This window comes from Lactuca virosa, chromosome 8 (assembly GCF_052849685.1).
Source record: "Lactuca virosa cultivar CGN04683 chromosome 8, Lactuca_virosa_CGN04683_v6, whole genome shotgun sequence".
Classification (NCBI taxonomy): domain Eukaryota; kingdom Viridiplantae; phylum Streptophyta; class Magnoliopsida; order Asterales; family Asteraceae; genus Lactuca; species Lactuca virosa.
The window spans coordinates 343,862,379-343,882,516 of NC_136433.1; the positions used below are offsets into that span (position 1 = coordinate 343,862,379).

At 32.9% G+C, this 20,138-nt stretch overlaps 1 protein-coding gene across 1 annotated transcript; it reads right to left on the reverse strand.

Annotated features, from left to right (window-relative positions):
• Positions 1 to 10,129: 10,129 nt before the first annotated feature.
• On the reverse strand, positions 10,130 to 12,680 carry LOC145134337 (putative pectate lyase 5). Its single transcript, XM_079069199.1, has 4 exons — positions 12,517 to 12,680; positions 11,351 to 12,091; positions 10,739 to 10,877; positions 10,130 to 10,666 (listed from the first exon to the last, which is right to left on the reverse strand). Exons 1-4 carry the CDS (start codon positions 12,609 to 12,611, stop codon positions 10,445 to 10,447), a joined length of 1,197 nt encoding a protein of 398 aa, XP_078925325.1. The 5' UTR covers positions 12,612 to 12,680; the 3' UTR covers positions 10,130 to 10,444.
• Positions 12,681 to 20,138: the final 7,458 nt, after the last annotated feature.

The window sequence follows — 20,138 nt, forward strand, 5'->3', positions numbered from 1 at the left end:
TTCTGGAGTCTCGTCTTTATCTTTTGTTGCTTTTGAATATACTGATATGTACAAATTATGCTTTCAAACAAATGTAAATATTCTTATTGCAATGTAATGGTTGTGTTTACTTTGATTACTATGATACGATTGTTATGATACTACGCATGACGTCGCCCGCCCCCGGACGTTTCCGCCGTCCGTTCTGACGGTTCGGGGGTGTGACAATATATATATATATATATATATATATATATATATATATATATATATATATATATATATATATATATATATATATATATATATCTTTATTACTTATTATGCAAATTTGGTCAAAGGCTGAATTTTAAGAGGTACAACCCTTAAAGCATCTTATACAACAATTATATGCATTCCAAAAAAATCAGATTTATCCAGTCAACGATTGAAAAAGTCTACATTTAAACTGAATGCGTCAAAGTTGAACAAGTCAAAGTTGAGTAAGTACTCCTAACCTCCGAACATTGAATCTGTCAATCTAAGAGCCTATACACTTTATAAAGCATTTACATTGTATTTCTCTTCTCACCCTCTCTGAATCACCAGTTTCCAACAAACCGTAAAATACACTCCCCTAAAACTCAGCCTCCACTACCACCATTCGTTGCTACTGTCACAGACTTCTTCAACCACTGCCATGATCTACACTCCACTAATCATTTTCCACCGCCATCACCACCCTAGAGCCGGTAGTTGCCACCATCTCTCAAAATTGTGTAGCCATGAAATCCATCATACATATGTCGGTTCTAGCTGGTGGTCTCCCCACATTTATCTCCCCCATCTACAATTGCCACCTCGATCTCTCCAGGCCGCCTTCATCTATACGTCCTTTCCAACCCAATACACCTCTCCAATTCAATACTTGTTACACCTTCCTAAATACTCTATGCCATATCGACTTCTCTACCCTTATCTAGATTTTCCCATCATTACCATCATTTTTTTGCCACCAACAATAACCCTCAAATCGATATTCTCTATGTCTGCTTCTGCTATCTCTCGACAAGAACATAGCTAAAGACACTGGAAACAAAGCAAATCTAAGTTTTTGTACTTCTGATTTTGTCAATTGGATCTCAAACTGAATGGTGAGTTTTTTTTTCAAGTCCTCATAATCAGTTTTCAAACTGCTACCTCATTCTCCTCTTCGCCCACCATCGCTCCATTCCTAAGGAAGCACAACAACCACCGCCAGTCGTCGCCACTGTTTCCATCGCTGAAATCGTTTTCTTTCTTCTCTAAAATTTCTATTCTTGCTTCTTTTCTCAATTTCTGACATCAATTTGTTAGTTGAGACTGGTTCAAGAAAAACATTAGATATTCAGCTTGGATCCGAGTGAAAGAACTGTGACCACGTAGATGTGTATCCAAGTCTCTACTGTTCACTACTGACCCATCCATAGGGACAACAGTTATCGATTCAAGGTCGATTATTTGACTATTTTTGTTTTTGAAGTTTCGGGTAATGGAGTTCTGGGATCCTACTATGTAAAAAACTTGATTTGATGCTAAAAGTTTATTGATTATACAGAATTTGCTTGCTATGTCGCAAATTCTTAGGCAATTAAATGTAATTCTCTTGCGAATCGGGTACGTATCTTTCCTTTTTAACGTTCCGTTCTTTTATATAATTGAATTTTATGTGTCATATTTTCAGACTCCGATGTATGTGCATTGTTTTTGTCATATTTTGGTTAGGAGTGACTCCATGATTGCGAGTTGTGATCATAGAGCTTCATGTCTGTCACTTACTTGTGGGCCTCTATTCAGATTCTGAATTGGATTTAAGGTAAAATATTTCCAGCCGTTTCATTTAGATTTTGTTAATTATTACTGAAGTAATGGTTTATATATATATATATATATATATATATATATATATATATATATATATATCTTTGTTTCTTGATATGCTCTTACAACTTACACCTGATGGTTAATAAGAGACTAAAACAAGGGAAAAGGGATTTTTTTTACTTACCTATGGTTAAAAAGAGCATAAAATATGGAAAATGGGTTTGTTTATTGATTAAGATCTTCATGGTGAAGTAAATATGGCTAAAGTTATGATGATTATTATAGGCTTTGGAATGGTCAATCTGCATTTTGAACTTGCTTTGGATGATTATACCTTTTATGTTGATGTTATATTCTTTTGAGGGCTTGGTTGAAATACAGACAATTTTTCCCTTGCCTTCATATAAGATGTTCATTTTTATATTGGGTTGTTATTTATTACACTTAAGTGTAAATTGATGACTTTTAGTTTATATTTTTGTAGCTTGTGGTGACCGCCATTTGGATATTCACACCCCTTTACAAGCCATTTTGTTGTGGGGTGTAGGAATGTGATTTACAATAAACCGGTTAATGGAAATCTAGACAAGGAAATAAGTTTCTTTTGATGGTTTTTTGGGATTTCATGCTTATCAATGTTTCACATCTAATTCATGATTTATTAATGCATATATTGCTTATTCAGATCAAGTGATATTTTCTCAAACTTCAGTTTGATCTAATGTCAAGTTTTGCACTTGCCGGCTCCCAATCAGCCATGACCACCCTGTTACTTTCGTTCTCTATTCAAAGAGGTATTGCACCATGTCACCTTGATAGGATAACTAACTTTGTTGATTTTTTTAATTCAGAAATTTGTATAAGCCATCTCGACCATTTTTAGTTTTACATGTATATTCGTATTTTACACTTCAGTGGTCTTAATCAATTTGTTTCATCTACACAATTTTTGTTACTTGTGATCTTATAGGGTGAAGCCAAAACTGTCATGTATATCATTATGAGTTGAGTTAACTAGACTCTTGCAACATTTGTTGGGTGTAACATCAATGTATCATCTTGATACATGATATTGCAATGTTTACTCTGTTATGAGAAAGAAGATTTACATGAATAGAATACTTTAAGGTTAAATTCTTCATTTTTCTAACTTCTACTTCCATTTATTCATAAAAAATAATAGATTCATATATATTAGACTTATATATACTCATGTCGTGTTTGTTTTTAATTTCTATATTGTTTTTTTTTCTTTATACACATCAGTGAAGTACTTTACAGTTAAAGACTTCATTTTTAATAAACTGATTTTATCTCTTTCCCTCTTATTCTTTCCCTCCATGTTTACATATTTGAGATCATCACACATATTTCTATTAGTCGCAATGTAAACTATTATGACCTTTTCATTTTATATATTTATCATCATGTAGATAAACTTGAAGTTAAAAAAAACATTGTTTTTAATGTTGGAAATGAAATGTGATAAGATATTTCTGTCAAATATTTCAAAAAAAATGAAACATAACTTAGATAACTTTTATCATCGAAATTAACAAAAGATAGTGATTGGACTTTTTGATAGTGGTCCTTTCTTTGACTATATTTGTTAGTTTGTTTAATATTATCAAATAATTATAGTATAATCAAAATGATTCAAAAGAAAAATAGGTTGCATTTTTATATTAAATACAAAATATTGTATTTTAGACCAAAGTAGTAACAATTAGATGCAACATATTTGATCCATTTTCTATAAATGAAACAAATCTTATATAACTTTCATAGGTGCTTTAATTTTTTTATTATCATTTCTCAACTAATAAGTTTGAATGTTTATGTTAATATCGATTACTATAAGCAACAATTTCCAACCCCCTCTTTATCTATGACCCATTAGAAGCCAACTAAAATAAAATAATTTTGAAACCATTCGCCGCCCCTTCCAAAAACCTATTCCCAACTAAAATGTGTGAAATGACATCATACACAACTTTATTTTATTATATTTTATGGTCGTTAAACTACAAAATTCTACTAGAACACCATGTCCCTCATGTTGTATTGACTTATTTGTATTGTAAACCCAAAAAGCAATGTGATCAAACCATAATCATCCAAACGAACGTATGGCCAACTTTATATGACATTATCCAGAGATATCACATGTCCATACAAAAGTGTTAGTGAAGCTTGGCATACAATTCAACGGCAGTGTTGCACGATTAATAATGCACAATCAGTCATTTGTTTACATACATTTGTAAACAATCCTAACTTTTCTTTTTTAATTCCTAATGATTTCTTTTATGCTAGGATTACTCTAATTGATAATTGTTTACATGTGGTAAAACATTTGCACAAAATAATTAATTGCCTCGAGAAACTAATTTCTGAAAGAAATTATTCGTACCCGTCACTTGGCGCGGGTAAATGGCTAGTATATATATATATATATATATATATATATATATATATATATATATATATATATATATAGGTATGTTTTAAGTGTCATGTTAAGCACGTCCCACGAAAGGGTAATTTGAGTAAAGATGATAACTGTAGAATTTTATATTTTGTTGAATTTTCATAGTACAATGTTGTGTTGAACACAATAAAAAGTACAATGTAATAATAACGAAAATATGAAATTATGATGTTGGGTTTTCTTTATTTCATGTAGGAAAGTGAGATTGTGAGCAAAAATAGATAATGATGATCTATTGCTATTATGACATTTAACTGTATACATTATCATTGTATTTTAATTTATCTTATAAGTAAAGAGATGTTACTCATAACAGAAAAGATGCTTCATCTATTGGAAAAATGGTTATCATTGGGGAAAAGGAAACCAATAGAGAATTCTAAGCTCTCAATTGTATCTACAACAACTTAGATGTAATCCACAACAAACAACTTTTCTAACTATTTCTAAATATTTTAGCTTAGAATACAAATATCATTCACGATTTGTTAAATGTGATGTGTATATACCTTAATAACTCATAATGATTAAGACAAACATAAAAAAACACAAGTAAACAACATAACATATACACAACTTTGTTAGCAATATGTCAAAAAAAACTCTTACAACGAAAACTAACAAATTTTGAATAGTTTTCACAAGATCATGATATTTGTTGTATGGAAACATGTGGAAAGATTGTATAAATATAGTTGATTGCTATAAAGCTATGACCAATACATAAGCCAATCTAAAAATATGGACATTGTGACTTTTGAACTTTAACCATCTATATTATCTATATTATTGCATCAATATCTAGGAAACCTCATAATTTATCCTTGAGATCTTAATTACTTGTTTCTTGTGTCGACTAAGATTTTTGAGTTGACTCGTTGTAGCATGATTCCATTGTTGTATCTATAGCATACAAGTATGCATAAAATCCCATTTTCATTTTAAAATACTAATAAATGCATTAAAAATATTTATAAAATGGTGGTTTTTTAGGTACTTTAACATGAACTAACTGGGAAAGAAAAGAAGGGATGAAAAGAAGTGTAGGGGAATCCATCGTCTCATTGTGTTGTTTATCCTTTGATAGATTTATAAATAGATCTATTGGTCTTATTCCCGTATCAGGCTACGAATTCAAGTGCTACAATTTACTTTTTTAGGTCTAAAGTATGATTGGGTATCCAATTCATCATGTGAATCTTTTCCAGCATTTCTGTAAATTTATACCAGATGTCTGCCAATTTCACTTAAATTGTTTTAAAACACACCAACTAACCCATGATTATTCATATTTGTTGTGAGAATTCAACAATTAGTAAGTTGTTTTTTAAATCATACGACACAACAAGGATATAGCAATCACATACCTTTTTTTATCTCCTTCATTCAATATAGGAGTTGTTGGCACCATCAATACTTTGATAATATACTTTCTGCTGAAAAAAAAAGATAAACGTATGATGAAATCACTTAGTAATTCCATATATAATATAAATTGAATCAACTCAAACCAATTCTTATCAAACATAACCAAGTTTTTTAGTTTTTATTATATTTAATTTATAAAGCTCTAAAGTCTCTTCAAAATTCAAGAAATTTGATTTCAAACACTAATCAAGATAATAATACGTTTGTTATTGGTACAAAATTAGATTTGAGCTTCAATGAAGTCAACGGGTTCAGGATTTTCAACTTCCTTTAACATAAAGTTGATTGAATCAAGAACAAACTTCCCATTCCAATAGTTCCATCAAACATCATGAACCAAATAGTGTCAATCGACTAGTATTCCAATAATTCCATCAAACATCATGAACGAAATAGTGTCAATATCCTCAGTCTTGCATTAAGAGTCATTGAAACCAAAAACTAAACCATATTTACAAATTATTTCTAAGGCTGTAACCATTCTTTATACGGACACATATGGTATGTGCAAGAGGAATCAAGAACCTACTCATTATTAGTGTTATTACATCTAACATTAACCACAAGAACCTCTTATTTAGATTTTTATGTGCATAGTTGTAACGCCCGTGTTTCTAGGCTAGGCACTAATGATGATTTAATAGTCTAGGTCAACCTTTGTAACTTGTTTTGAAATAATAAGATGTATTATTTGATTATTATGTGTTTTATGCTTAATTATTATAATTTAATGAATTAAGGGTAAAAATATGCGTCGAAAATAAACTTTAGATAAAGCCGATATCTATGAAGAAAGTTGTAGTGGTTGAAATAAGGATTCCAGAGATATAAAGAATACCGAAATCCGAGTTATAACGAAGAAGTTATGACCTGTCGAAGTTCCGCGACAAAACCGGCACGACGCTGAATGACGTAAAAAATGAGTTTTTTATAAACTACTTTTTAGCCTTGGTGATCTAAATGAAATTCGTAGTATTTGTTAAACCGAGAATTTTCATGAAAAGAACGTTCAAATCTGACTTCGTATGAGGAAGTTATGTTTTTTCTAAGTTTCGGAATAGCAGTAGACAGCTAAAAACTCGAAATAAAGATCGAGTGATTTTTAGCCGACACATCCTAAACGAGAATCGAAGGTCTCGTCAATAGTAGTACAACGGTAAAAAGTAGACGAAAACGAACATCGGCTGAAGAAGTTATAAATTTTTAACGGATTTTCCTGTCCCGGTTTGTTAAAAATAATAATATTAAAAATAAAGTCAAAATTAGCCAACGAAGTCTAAACGAAAGTTGTAGAGCATAATTTCACCTACACGTGCATATAAAGAACGTCAAAAACGGAGCCCGTATGCGAAAATTATGAATTTTAGAAGTTTGGGACACAAAAATCGTGAAAAATCTCGAAATCCGAGAAAATTCGCATGGCTGGGGTTCGGCCACGTCACCTCGCATGCGAGATGCCCCGTGTCCGACGCGTGTCGCAGCCACCTCGCACCGAAGGTGCGGTCCTCTCCTGATCCGACGTGTGGCTAAGCGTTGGCGCCTTCCGAGCTTCGCCATCTGTCCCCCCCGCATGCGAGCCACGTGCTCGCTTCTCCTTGCTTCGGATTTGAGGCTCGCACCTATATAAAGGGTGCGAGACCTCCTGGGTAATTTTGGAAATTTCACACTTTTTACCCCTAAATCCAATTTTTAGCTATTTCAACTTCCCCCGAAGCCCCGGGATCATTCCCAACACCCGAAACACGTCCCGAAGTGTCCGAAGAGCCCGAGAAATTTATCTTTTCCAGTTTGAAGCTCAACCCTCGCAGGGCCCGATTTTTGGGAAAACATCCCGGTTTTATCGGAAACGATTGTTTTAAGAGACGAGGTGTTGTCCAATCGTCGTCTTATCATGTGAGTGTATAGTCACTTTCATCTTACACATAGATATGAAGTATTTTATATAAAATACGTCCTATGTGAATATATATTGTTTGTTTATTTGAAATGGATGTTGAATGAATGATTTATACAGGTTTTTAAATAATTTAAACTGTATCTGTATTTTATATCTACAAAAATATTGGGTAAAACATGGGTAGATGAAATAGTTGGTATGTGATGAAAGATGAGTTGGATAAATGAGATAATCAATGATATAGATCATGAGATGAGGGTGAGTGGTAAAATATGAGAGAAGCATTTACCCAAACGTTGGCCACCGTCATTCAACAGAGTATGAATGACAACCATGGACTATTCTAGACAGTCCGTGGAACACTAGCATGCTCACAACCTGTAAGTGTGTGAACTATATGTTCATCAGTTGTACTCTAAAAACCCATTGACATGTATTGCAGGTGGATTCCCATGAATAATATTGTCGATAAATGAGAGCTATGGACTTAGCATATGTATAAACCTTGGCAGCTATGAACTTAGTGGCTGTTGTATAAACTCTGGCGACGATGTGACTTCGTGCCTATTCCTTAGGATGAATCCTTAGGAATGAGTGATAGATGATTCTTAGGGAAGAAATAAATAAGATAATGGGGTTGGGTAATTAGGTTGATTGTTTGATGTTTAAGCATAATAAATTTATTTATTGTGGGTTGAAAACCCTATATGCTCACCAGGCTCCCAAGTCTGACCCACTCGGTTTGTTTGTGTCACAGGTATCGATACAAAGCTACTTTACACTGAGAGATTAAAAGAGATGTAGATCACTAGTGTAAATGAATGTAAGTTTTGTTTATGCTTATGTTTCTGTATTGACGATGACATCCCAATGGTTTAAATGAATAAAATACATTTCTTCGGAAATGATTTGATAATATATTTATCATGTTTTTCTGGGAACAAATTCCGCAATGTATTTCTTTGGAAAATCACTCTGATTCTATTATAAAAACATAAACGAAATCGGTCTTTTCTGGCCGTAAAAATGGGAATGTCATAATAGTTTTCTGGATTGTCAATTAATTTACCTTTGAATTTATTTGAGGTATTCCTATTTTATTTATTTATCAACTTATAACTTTCATATTTTTGTGCCCGTATTTATTGAAATATATACACGTGTTCTCCTTCCTTTTAGATTTTTACCTGCACCGAACAAATAAAACCTCTTCTTGGCCTCTTGGGAACTACTTGAATCGTTGGAAAATACCATCAATTTCATTTTTTTCCTTAGCATGCAAGGCTTTATAAAACTCAACGAGAGTGATGGTGTCAAGATTGTGAAGAATAGTGTCTATGAAATTGGAACAAGAAATCAATAATGAACAGAATATAATCAAACTCAAATCAGAAACAATCTCTTTGAAATAGAAAAGATTACTAAGAGAGTTTCTTTTATCTTTTAATTTTGTATAGAAATGAATCCTTACACTATAAATCATTTTACGTGTAAGTTCTTTTTCATGCATACAAATTCTACTTTGAGCTAAAGATCGTAGTTACAATCTTTTCCTTTGGAACTTTTTTGTAAAATGTTGTGAAGATGAAGTTGAATTTAGGATACATACTTAGAATATTCTTTTTTCTCTTCATCAGTATATTTGGTTTATTTTTCTTCCAAAAGCATCTATTACATCATCATAATCTACTTGATTTAGTAATATTTTCATATTGATACGTCATAAAGAAAACTAAGCATCATGGTCTAATTATTGATGGTCATATGATTCCATTTGTAGAATATCTTAACAAGTTTAAAAAATCAATCCAAACCATGTTGTAGGTTTAGAGAAAAATGATTGATGCCATTAAAGGTATAGGAAGAAAATTAACAAAACTTGTTGCATGTTTAGAAAAAAAAAACTTATTGAAAGGGAATCTTTACAGGTTTTAAAAAAATAATGAAAACTTCATATAATTCTCAAAAATATTGGTTTTGATACCACTTGTTGTAAACAAAACATAAATAAATAAAACAAAATATATTCGGTGGAAACCCTTCTAGGAAAACCTTAAGGTACTTAACATGTACTATTAATAAAATCAATAAAAAGAAAAAAAGAAGAATGACACAATTTCAATGGAGAGTGGATATGTATTTAAGATGATTAAATTAAACATATATGTATAAATCAAGAAACTAGAATTGTAAATTAATATAAAGACTTCTAAATGGTAATGTTTTCAAATACTAAAGACTTGAAAACCAAGGAACTAAATAACTCCTAAGAATGAGAATTCACATTACACTTAAACAAGACTAATGTGAGACATGAACCATAAATATTGATAAAACATAAATGTCAATATAAGAGTTTGCTAATTTTGAGAAAGAGAAAAACTAGACAATTCTAATAAACCATTGGTCAAAACATAATAATCTTGTAAGTAGTAACCGCTTAATCAAAGTGCATATCTTATAAACAAAGAGGAACACAAGAACCATCCGACTAGGAAACGTATTTAAACATTAATAATGACTTCAGTTAAACAAGTAACAACAAACTGAGTGCTACTTATCATATGCACTAAATACTTCTATTATATAAACATGTGAAGCATATTTTAACCACAATTTCAGCTCTTGTTTGTCCTAATTTAGTTAGGGATCATAATTAAATCCCTAAGTGGCAATTTCTTACATACATAGACAAACAGGCTAAACTAGGGTTCAAATTTTTTTTTATAAAAGTAAATTAATATAAAATTATTAACACGACATCGCTTTCTGTTAACTTAGGAAAAAACGACTCGTAGGGTCCAAAACTAGCATCGAGAACCACTCCTGCATCCGAGCACACCAGCATCTGATGTTATCGAACCAACAATAGAAGATGGCCTTGCACTTAGACTTGATGCCCTTGCATAACTCCTGGATGCCCCTACACCCGATGGTGTGAAATATGCTCCATTTAACATGAGGTCTCCTTCTGACCGCCAATTCCAACTCTTCCACTCGTTTTCTGACGCCTCCTCTCGTTTTGTCACCTAAGTTCATGAGTAGAAAATTTAATCAAGTAAAATAACTAAAATACTCATTTAAATGTTTTGAATACTTACTTCTTTGTTTTCATGATTATTAGGGGCAAGAAATCTATTCCCTTGACTATTGATAGTTGGTGAAGCACTTCCTCCGATTGCATACATTTCCCAATGAGTGTAGTCATTGTTCACCACATGGAAGTACCCATGCCTACATCTACATTTACCATAAACAAAGTTCATCATGTTGTTATACTTCATGCATCAAAAGTCACACATGCATGATGCGTGTATCAAATGATACAATATAATCACATGTTTTGAAAGAATCTTATGCTTCATGCTTTGTCTACTTTTAGAAACCCTTTTCTACATTGTGTGAAAATTTCCAATTACGGGTATGTCAAAAAATAATAATAATAATAATAATCAAAAAGAATTTGAGATAAATATTCTTCTACTAAATAGTAATATATACAATATTACAAAGTGTGACCAATGTTTAAATAGTATTTTTAAACATGTATTTGACATACACTAATTTAATATGAAAAAACAAATATTTTCTTGAGTTTTTTTTTATTAAATTGTCCATTTTATATTAATAAAAAAGAAGCACTCATTTATAACTTACTAAATTGGATCATGTCTATAAAAAAATTTAATAAATAAAAAAGAAAAACATATTACCTTGGCATCCTTTGGACAAGACCTTCACCAAAATGGTTAAAGGCAATTGTAACCTGCATAAGTTTGTCTTGAGTCGAACTATCACTGTGCCCCAATAGCATGACCTTATCATGATGCGTCATGTAATTGTTAGATATGGTGATGGCTGTAGATCCATGTATGGCATCAATCAACCCATCATGACAATTAGCCAATGAGCAATGATCCACCCATACATGACTTCCTCCAAATATTGAAATCCCATCACCATCTGATATCGTTCGAAACCCTGAATGATCAGGCGAATCGCGAACATCTGCATTCCCTCCTTGCTTACAATCATGTATGTTGATGCCATGTATGATGATGTTTGTCACATATTGGATGGTGATGCATGGTCCACCAGCAATATGGACATCAGCACCACGACCATCAATGGTCTTGAATGAGTTCATCATAAGTTCTTCCTTGAGCTTGATGGTCATGTCATGTGCAAATATGATCCATAAGGGTTCGTTTTGTATGACACCATATCGTAGTGTTCCTGGTTTAGGGTTCACGGGATCATCGTTCTTGGAGTCTGTCACAACATAAATTTTGCCATCACGACCACCAATGGCTTGTTTTCCAAACCCAATTGCACAGTCTGCTAACCGTTGGCGGTTTCTTTCCCAATTTTTGTCACATCGCCAACAATCATCTATGGGATTTCCTGTCCCACATGATAGAAATCCCATATTCCTCCTCGATTCATTAACTCTCCTGCGTTACCATAAAAATATTAGTTAAAGTATCATAATTAACTTTAAGTCTAATTTGTGTTGACAAGCTTATTATTTTAACCATTTTATGTAACAGTCGTATGAATGATTAAAAAATTGTTGAAAATGTTTTGCATATATAGAATGACAAAATGGTGAAAGGATCTTGTATTTTGCTTTTTTGTGAAAAGAGTAAATTGAGAAAAAGGAAAAAAGGCCCAAACTTTTCACTTTTTTCATGCTGTCATTTTCTTGATCGCAAAAGAAAATATGTATACAAGACCCAAAGAATACTGATGGAAAAACCCTTTAATATAATAAATGCATAATAAAAGAAAAATTACTAGGTGAAAAAAAAAAAAAAAAACGCTTGATGACAAAACCAACGACAAAATTGGAAATTGAAAAGTTGTTTTCTATGTGTACCTGTGGAAATGTTCTACTACCAGCTTAGGATCTTGTACATTTGAAGAGTAAGTCGAGATGGGGGAAAGAAGAGCAAGAAGAAGGAAAATGAACATTGCTATGTTATTCTTCCCTTTGTAAGAAAAGAGTGAGAGATAGAGAGAGAAAAGAATGTGCTAAACAATGAGGTGAATGAGATTATTAATACTGAAACTGAGAGTGCATACAAAGGCACATGGTACATCACTCATGCAATCATAGCTCATTTCAAGATATAATTTTTAAAAAACATTAAAGAAAGATGTGAAATTAATTTATGGTACATGATATGTTCTTGTGAAGTCCGACATGGATATGGCCATATCTGTTTTGTAACTGCCTTATCCGTAGTTATAGGGTAAACGGGTGAGCTAGATTTCCCTATTTAATGTGGTTTTCCTAATTGGTCATGCTTGTTTTAGTTGTGACACACTTATATTGCACCGATAACAATAGAATTTTTATACAAAAGAAAATAAAGTTTAAAGCAAGCTTTTCATGAACATGATGGTAAACTGTTCATTTTCAATATTGGTAGAAGTGATATATATATATATATATATATATATATATATATATATATATATATATATATATATATATATATAGAGAGAGAGAGAGAGAGAGAGAGAGAGCTGAGTTCATCTGTTTAAACTAAGTATTGTGTTATCGTATTCATAAATGTGGGCCAAGAATTTGTTAACCGTATTCTATAAGAAATAATGTTTTTTTTTTTTTATTCTTCAATTGATTGTTTAAGAATTTGTTATTCTACAAGAAGTTCAAGAATTTATGGTTTAAGAATATTTTTATTTTTGAGTAAATAATTAAATAAATAAACATATTCTGTCAGAATGTCCGAATTAAAATAGTTATAATTCGTAAAATCGGATTTTTAAAATTAATAAAATCTATGATCCCTTAAAATATGCAATTTTCCTTTATTAAATCTATTTTAATTCAATAATATATATTAATCACTTTCTTAAAATAAGTAAAATTGATTGGCCCACAGTTATGAATACAATAACACAATAATTACTTTGAATAGAATAACCTAGGCCTATATATATATATATATATATATATATATATATATATATATATATATATATATATATATATATATATATATATATATATATATATGCAAGTGATGTCCAGCCTAGATGGGTTGATGCACCGGGTTTTATACCCATGTGGGGCGTGAGGTCGGGAGTTCTATTCCCTTAAACTACCTCTTGTGGTGCCACATATGGGGAATTTTTCCCTGGAAATCCCTATGGGGGCTGGGTTTGCCTGTAAAGGAGCTCGAACCCGGGGTGCTCGTTGAAATATTGCGAGTAGGCTCCACTTAATTCGTTTGCCGTTTCCAATATATATATATATATATATATATATATATATATATATATATATATATATATATATATATATATGTTGGAAAATTGGTGTTAACCAATTTATAAAAATGGGTTTTCCCCATTTTTTTTAACACATCCAAAATGTATTTAATATGAATGAGAAATTAATCCTTAAAGTAAGGGTGTTGGAAGAAGTAAATAAAAGAGTTTAATGTGTGGGAGAAAGAAAAGAAAAGTTCAGGGACCTTTCTTGCAAATATTTCTTTCTTTTGTAACTGAAATTGTAATTAATATTACAATTTAATTACATATTAACACACATTAATCTTTGTTATTAATAGAGGTGTTTTAATGGGAGGTTATAGAATGTGTAGTATAAATACCACTACTCTACAACCATTTGAGGGCACCAAAAGAATGCAAGAAAACTCTCTTCTTCCCCACTTCATATTCTTCTTTTTCTAGCTATATTGAATGTAAAATTCAGGCCTAATGAGGGTTCGGGTGGTCTAGAAGAACCACTTCTAGTTGTTGTATCCTAGGAAACAAACACCCGATAGCGGGCGAATTTGTTTTAAGGACAATGTGTTAAACACATGCCTCAACTTTTGATTTTTTCTGCTTTCTTATTTGTTTTCGTACATTTCCGTAATATTATTCCTACAATCTTAAAACAAATTCATTTGTACAAAACGAACTAGAAATCAGAAACAATTTACTTGCATTATTTTGATATTGTACGATTTTCTTAAGAAAAAAATTTCATTTTTTTCTGTTTTTGAAGCATCTTTGATCATTAAGTCATTAAGACATGTATTTGTTTTTAAGTATCGAATTGTCCAGCTTCGGTACTGATTCTATTAAGTACCTAATGGGTTAAGAAGCTACCTTAACTCAAAAACACCATTTACGTGTTGCTGTGAAATGCTCAAATCTGTCCCAATATTTGAAAAATCATAACTTAATCATGGATGCTCATTTTTAGTTGAAACCAATTCTCAAAGTTTGGTGTATGAGTCTACTTCGTTTCATTAGTTTTGGCCGAAAGCTGTAAACAACTCTAACTAGGGTGAAAAATACGATTTTCACTGATTGGTTAGATTTTAACAGCTATGATACACAGTTTTGTAAAATTCATAATAAATTGTAGAAAAATCGTATGAACTTGTGCAAGTAGTCCCTAGAAAGATAAGAGACAGGCCTATTGGATTATGAAATTAGATTTCCATTTTGACAGGTTTAAGTGGGGCTAAAGCAGTCTTGAACAGACTGCATTGTTTTGTGAAAAACAAAAATGCTTTGTTTAGTCAAAAACGACTTCAATTTTATGTAAAACAGCTATGGACATCAGAAAACAACTTGGATTTACTTAAAAACATCACATTTCAAATAGTTTTGTTGAAAGAAAACATTAGTTTTCTGATATTATAATTTATGCATCAGTTTTCTGCATGAGAAAACAAATTTTAGAATTCCTGCATCAGAAATCAAGTTTCATAATTGTTCAAATATAAATTTTAATTATGTTGAGTTTTGTCCAAGTGTCACACCCCGAAACCGGAACGGCAGAAACGTTCTGGTGTGGAGGACGTCATGTTTAGTATCACAAGACATGCATCATAGTAATCAAAGTAATAAACAACCATTTCATTAGAAAGAAAGTGTTTACAAAGTGTGTGATCACACAACATAAAATACATGAGCAAATAACGAGCAAGACTTGAAACTATACTGCTCCATCTTCTGAATCCCAGTGTGTGTACCTGTCTACTAGGCTCCTGAGAATACAAGTTATTTAAAAGAGTTTATCAGCAATTAAGTTGGTGAGTTCATAAGATTTTAGTGATATAAATAAATCGTAAATTCTGTTTTTAGAAAAGTTCGCCAGTTCCTCTTAGAAAATCCTATATTTTCTAATTTGGTGAAAGATACGTAAAAATGATTCTACAATCCTTTCTATGAGTACTAAATGTATACAAGTGATATACAACTCAGAGTAAACAAACAATCGATTGAGCGCATCTGCTCTAAGGCGGAAAGCACACATCCCATTGTTTGTTTGATCATTGTAGTATATAACCCCGGTGTATTCACTTGTTACTCATGGAGTTAATTGTAATGGTTCCTCTATATTTAATGAAAATATTCTTTAAGGAAAACTCTTATTTCCTATAATAAAATGGTGACCACAGTGATTACTCCTATAATCACTTAGTTTATACTGGCTATATATGATCTAATATCGAATAGAGAGTTAGTTGGGTGAATCTGCCCTAAGCTCACAACCAAACAAGGAACAGGAAGTAAGGCGGAAAGCACACATCCAACTACCTATTGGATATTAATGATATATATATCCGTGATGTATAAACTAAAGTATTATAGATTCAATCACATAAGGTCCTTTAAGTTTATACTGGTTTAATAAAATGGGTTAAACCTTTAACTGGTAAGTTTCTAGCTTTGCATACCCAAAGTTCTGATTTGGAAAGTATATTTCGAACTAGAAAACTGTGCATTAACTCTGTGTCCTATGACTTGACCCATACCTGGTACCCTCATGATGACTCAATGTATACTGGACATATATATCTAGAATCGGATAGATAGTAGACTGGGTGAATCTGTTCCAAGCCCACAACCAAACAAGGAACAGGAAATGAAGCGGAAAGCACACATCCTATTACCCGTCGGATCCTATTGATATATATATGTATCCTTTGATGTATACATTAGGGAATCATAAGGTTAGCATTATGGTCCTTTCTACTAAACGTAGCCTTCTACCAAGGCATCAAATGTTATGGGTGTTCTTTCCTTGTATTAGTAGGTATTTTCCCAAGTGAGACTATCTTTAACTAAATATAGTTTATACATTAATGAATATGTGAGAAGATCACAAGTAAATGTAATAGGGAAAATAATGTTTTACCTCAGCAATGACACCGCTGGTTATAAAGTAATAAAATACAGACTCCAGGTAATATTAAATGAACGATACACCTCGGGGAGTCTAAAGTAGCCTTTAGTCCTAAGTCGGTTAATTAAAGGTTTAAATGTGAACTAGTATATGACTAGGAAGATATACTATGATAGTTTTATCATCTCGCGTCTGCTAGTCCTGGTACGTGAAATCGTACCAGTGTCAATGCAAACCCGGCAAGAGATATTATTAGGTTTATCATCTCGCGTCTGCTAGTCCTGGTACGTGAAATCGTACCAGTGTCAATGCAAACCCGACAAGATATATTATTAGGTTTATCATCTCGCGTCTGCTAGTCCTGGTACGTGAAATCGTACCAGTGTTAATGCAAACCCGGCAAGAGATATTATTAGGTTTATCATCTCGCGTCTGCTAGTCCTGGTACGTGAAGTCGTACCAGTGTCAATGCAAACCCGACAAGATGTATTAACGTGATCTTTCCCGATACTTAGTATGGTGTATTCCTCCCTGTTTCTCTTTATAGTGGGTTCTCTTTATATTATCATGTATTGTATCTAGCATGAACTGGATTTCTAAACTATACCTATTATAGTTTACTTTTAATGTACTTGAACTGATTCCTTGCATGCTTTATTGTATTAGAAGGAAATGAATAGTATTTTTCCTAAACTATACCTATTATAGTTTACTAATGTTTTCCTTGAACTGATATTGAAAAGACTCTTTTATCTACCAAGTTATGCCAGTACTTTAAAAATGAAGTTTTGTGAAACTATAAAGTAACATAACTTTAAAAGAGTTTTTGAAATGTTTTGATCACTTATAAAAGGCATAAACAATATTTTGAAAGATGTTTGAAACAAACAATTACATAATTATCATTGTGTTCAACTTGTATTCCCCCCCCCCCTTAAAACATTGAAAGCAGTTAAAAGATTCATTACGGGGTATGAACTCACCTGATGTGGGTGATTCAACGAATACGCGTGTAAGGATGAGAAGTTCCACGAATGAAGTACCAAGACACAACAAGTCCTAAATGATATACATTGTCATATATTGACATAAATATAGTGCTTAGAAGCAACCAAATGCAAGGAAACACCTTACGGGACTAGGAAACACTTTGTCCAAGTGTTGGAATCACATGTGATTCACTAAATGGGAGTGTACGGCCACTTGAGGGAGTGTGCGGCCATGGGTGTGCGGCCAGGGGAGTGTGCGGCCGCACACTCATGGTAAAGAGTGCACATAACCGTTATCCAAAGGTGGGGAGGCTTGTGGGACAATTGCTCAACAAGTGTTGAAGCTAGAAAGGCACTTTGGAGGCCCTTAAGCACTAAACAAAGGGGTGTACGGCCACATGAGTGTGTGCGGCCGCACACTCCTTGATGAACATGTTTTGGACGTTTTTTAAGGCTCATATATAGTAAGTAACAAGCTTAGGGGATGGTACTTACAATATGGAAGCCTTTAGGGGTGTTTGAAGGGTGTTTTGAGGGTTTTTGAGGGGTTTACGGCCACATGAGTGTGTGCGGCCGCACACTCATATGTTCTTGAGTTCTGGGCAGTTTCAAGGCCTTAATCTCGAGTTCTTAACAAGTTCTAAGCTTAAGGGAAGAGTACTTACGATCCGGAAGCTCGAGGAGGCCCAAAATCGCCAAGAACAAGTGTGTGTTCTTGGTGTTCTTGGTGTAACTTGAAGATCTAGACAAAACATGATTTCAAATGGATGAAATCAAAGGATGTATCTAGCTTATGAAGATTAACAACAAATCGGAAGAAGAACACTTACCAACTCGAAGATCTAAGCTCAAAATCGGATGGTAGTTGAGAGAAAAATCGAGTTCTAGGCTCGGGAGGGTGAAAAGAGATGAAAGAAGGCTAAGTCCCTCCTATATACACGAGAGTGTGCTGCCAGGAGAGGGGTGTGCGGCCGCACACCCAGTGTGCGACCGTACACTCCTGATGTTGGAGTGTAAGGCCCGAATTTGATGCTAGAAGTTTACGCGATCCATTTCTATGCTCAATGCTGGAATGTACTGAGCTTTTGAACCTTTAAACGGCCTCCAAACGAGGCTAAATGATAGCAGAAATGAGTCTGACATCCATTTGACTTGAGTGGCTGAGCTTTGCAAGGCAAAAATTTAAAAATTTCCGGGTTGTCACACCAAGCAAGAGGCAAACATATTTTCTGGAAATTAGAATTCTAAACATTTATATTTTAGTGGATAAATGATTTCAGAAATGTCATCATCCAAAGTGGAATGATTTCCGAAGTAAACTCTATGGATGCTAACTCCATTGAGAAATGGATTGATGTGGGTGTTACACACCATGTGTGCTCAAAGAAGGAGTGACTCAAGAATTATAAGGTTGTCCAAGTTGAGGCAGAAATTTATTCTTGTAATTGTGATTCTAAACACTTAAATTTGGTGTTTAAAACATTCCAGAAATGGTATCACATAGAAAAGAGCTAACACTTAATGATGTTTTGTATATTCCATTGATTAGGAAGAACTTAGTGTTTGGATGGTTGTTGAACAAAAATGGATTCTTGTTTGGTGTTTGAGTCCAATAAGTTTGCAAGTCATGGTATTAAACATGAGTTTAATGCATCTTATTCACCATAACAAATGGCATCACCGAAAGGAAACATCATATCTTAAATGAAATGATGAATGTCATGTTGTTGCTTATGTTTTGGGTTGCCACACTCAATGTGGGGGGGGGGGGGGGAAGTTGTGTTGGAAACTAATTACCTTTTAAATAAGGTACCCCAAAAGAAAACGATAAAAAAATACCATCTAAGTTATGGTCGGGTATAAAATCATCTTACAAATACATTTGAATGTGGGGGGGGGGGGGGGGGTCTCGCAAAGGGTGTTATACCTAACCCAATGGTTGTAAGGATTATACACTAGATTGTTGGTTTCATCTTTATTGGTTATGCACAAAACAATATAGTTTATTGTTTTCTTGTACACTAATGACATCAACAAATGCATCATACTTTGAAAATGTGTCTCCATGTCTTGATAAATAAAAGACAAGTTCTCCAAAACAATTGGGCACAAAGAATCCTCTCATGAAGAAGAGAATGGAGGAATAAATAGATCATGATGGAGTAAAGGGGACAAGTGAGAAATAATTTGGAGATGATTTATGTATGTATAGGGTTGAAAGAGAGCCTCAAACTTTCAAAAAGGAATTCACTTCCTTTGACAAATCTTAATGAAAAGAGGCAATTAAAAGTGAAATGGATTCTATCTTGCCAAATCTCACATGAGAGCTAG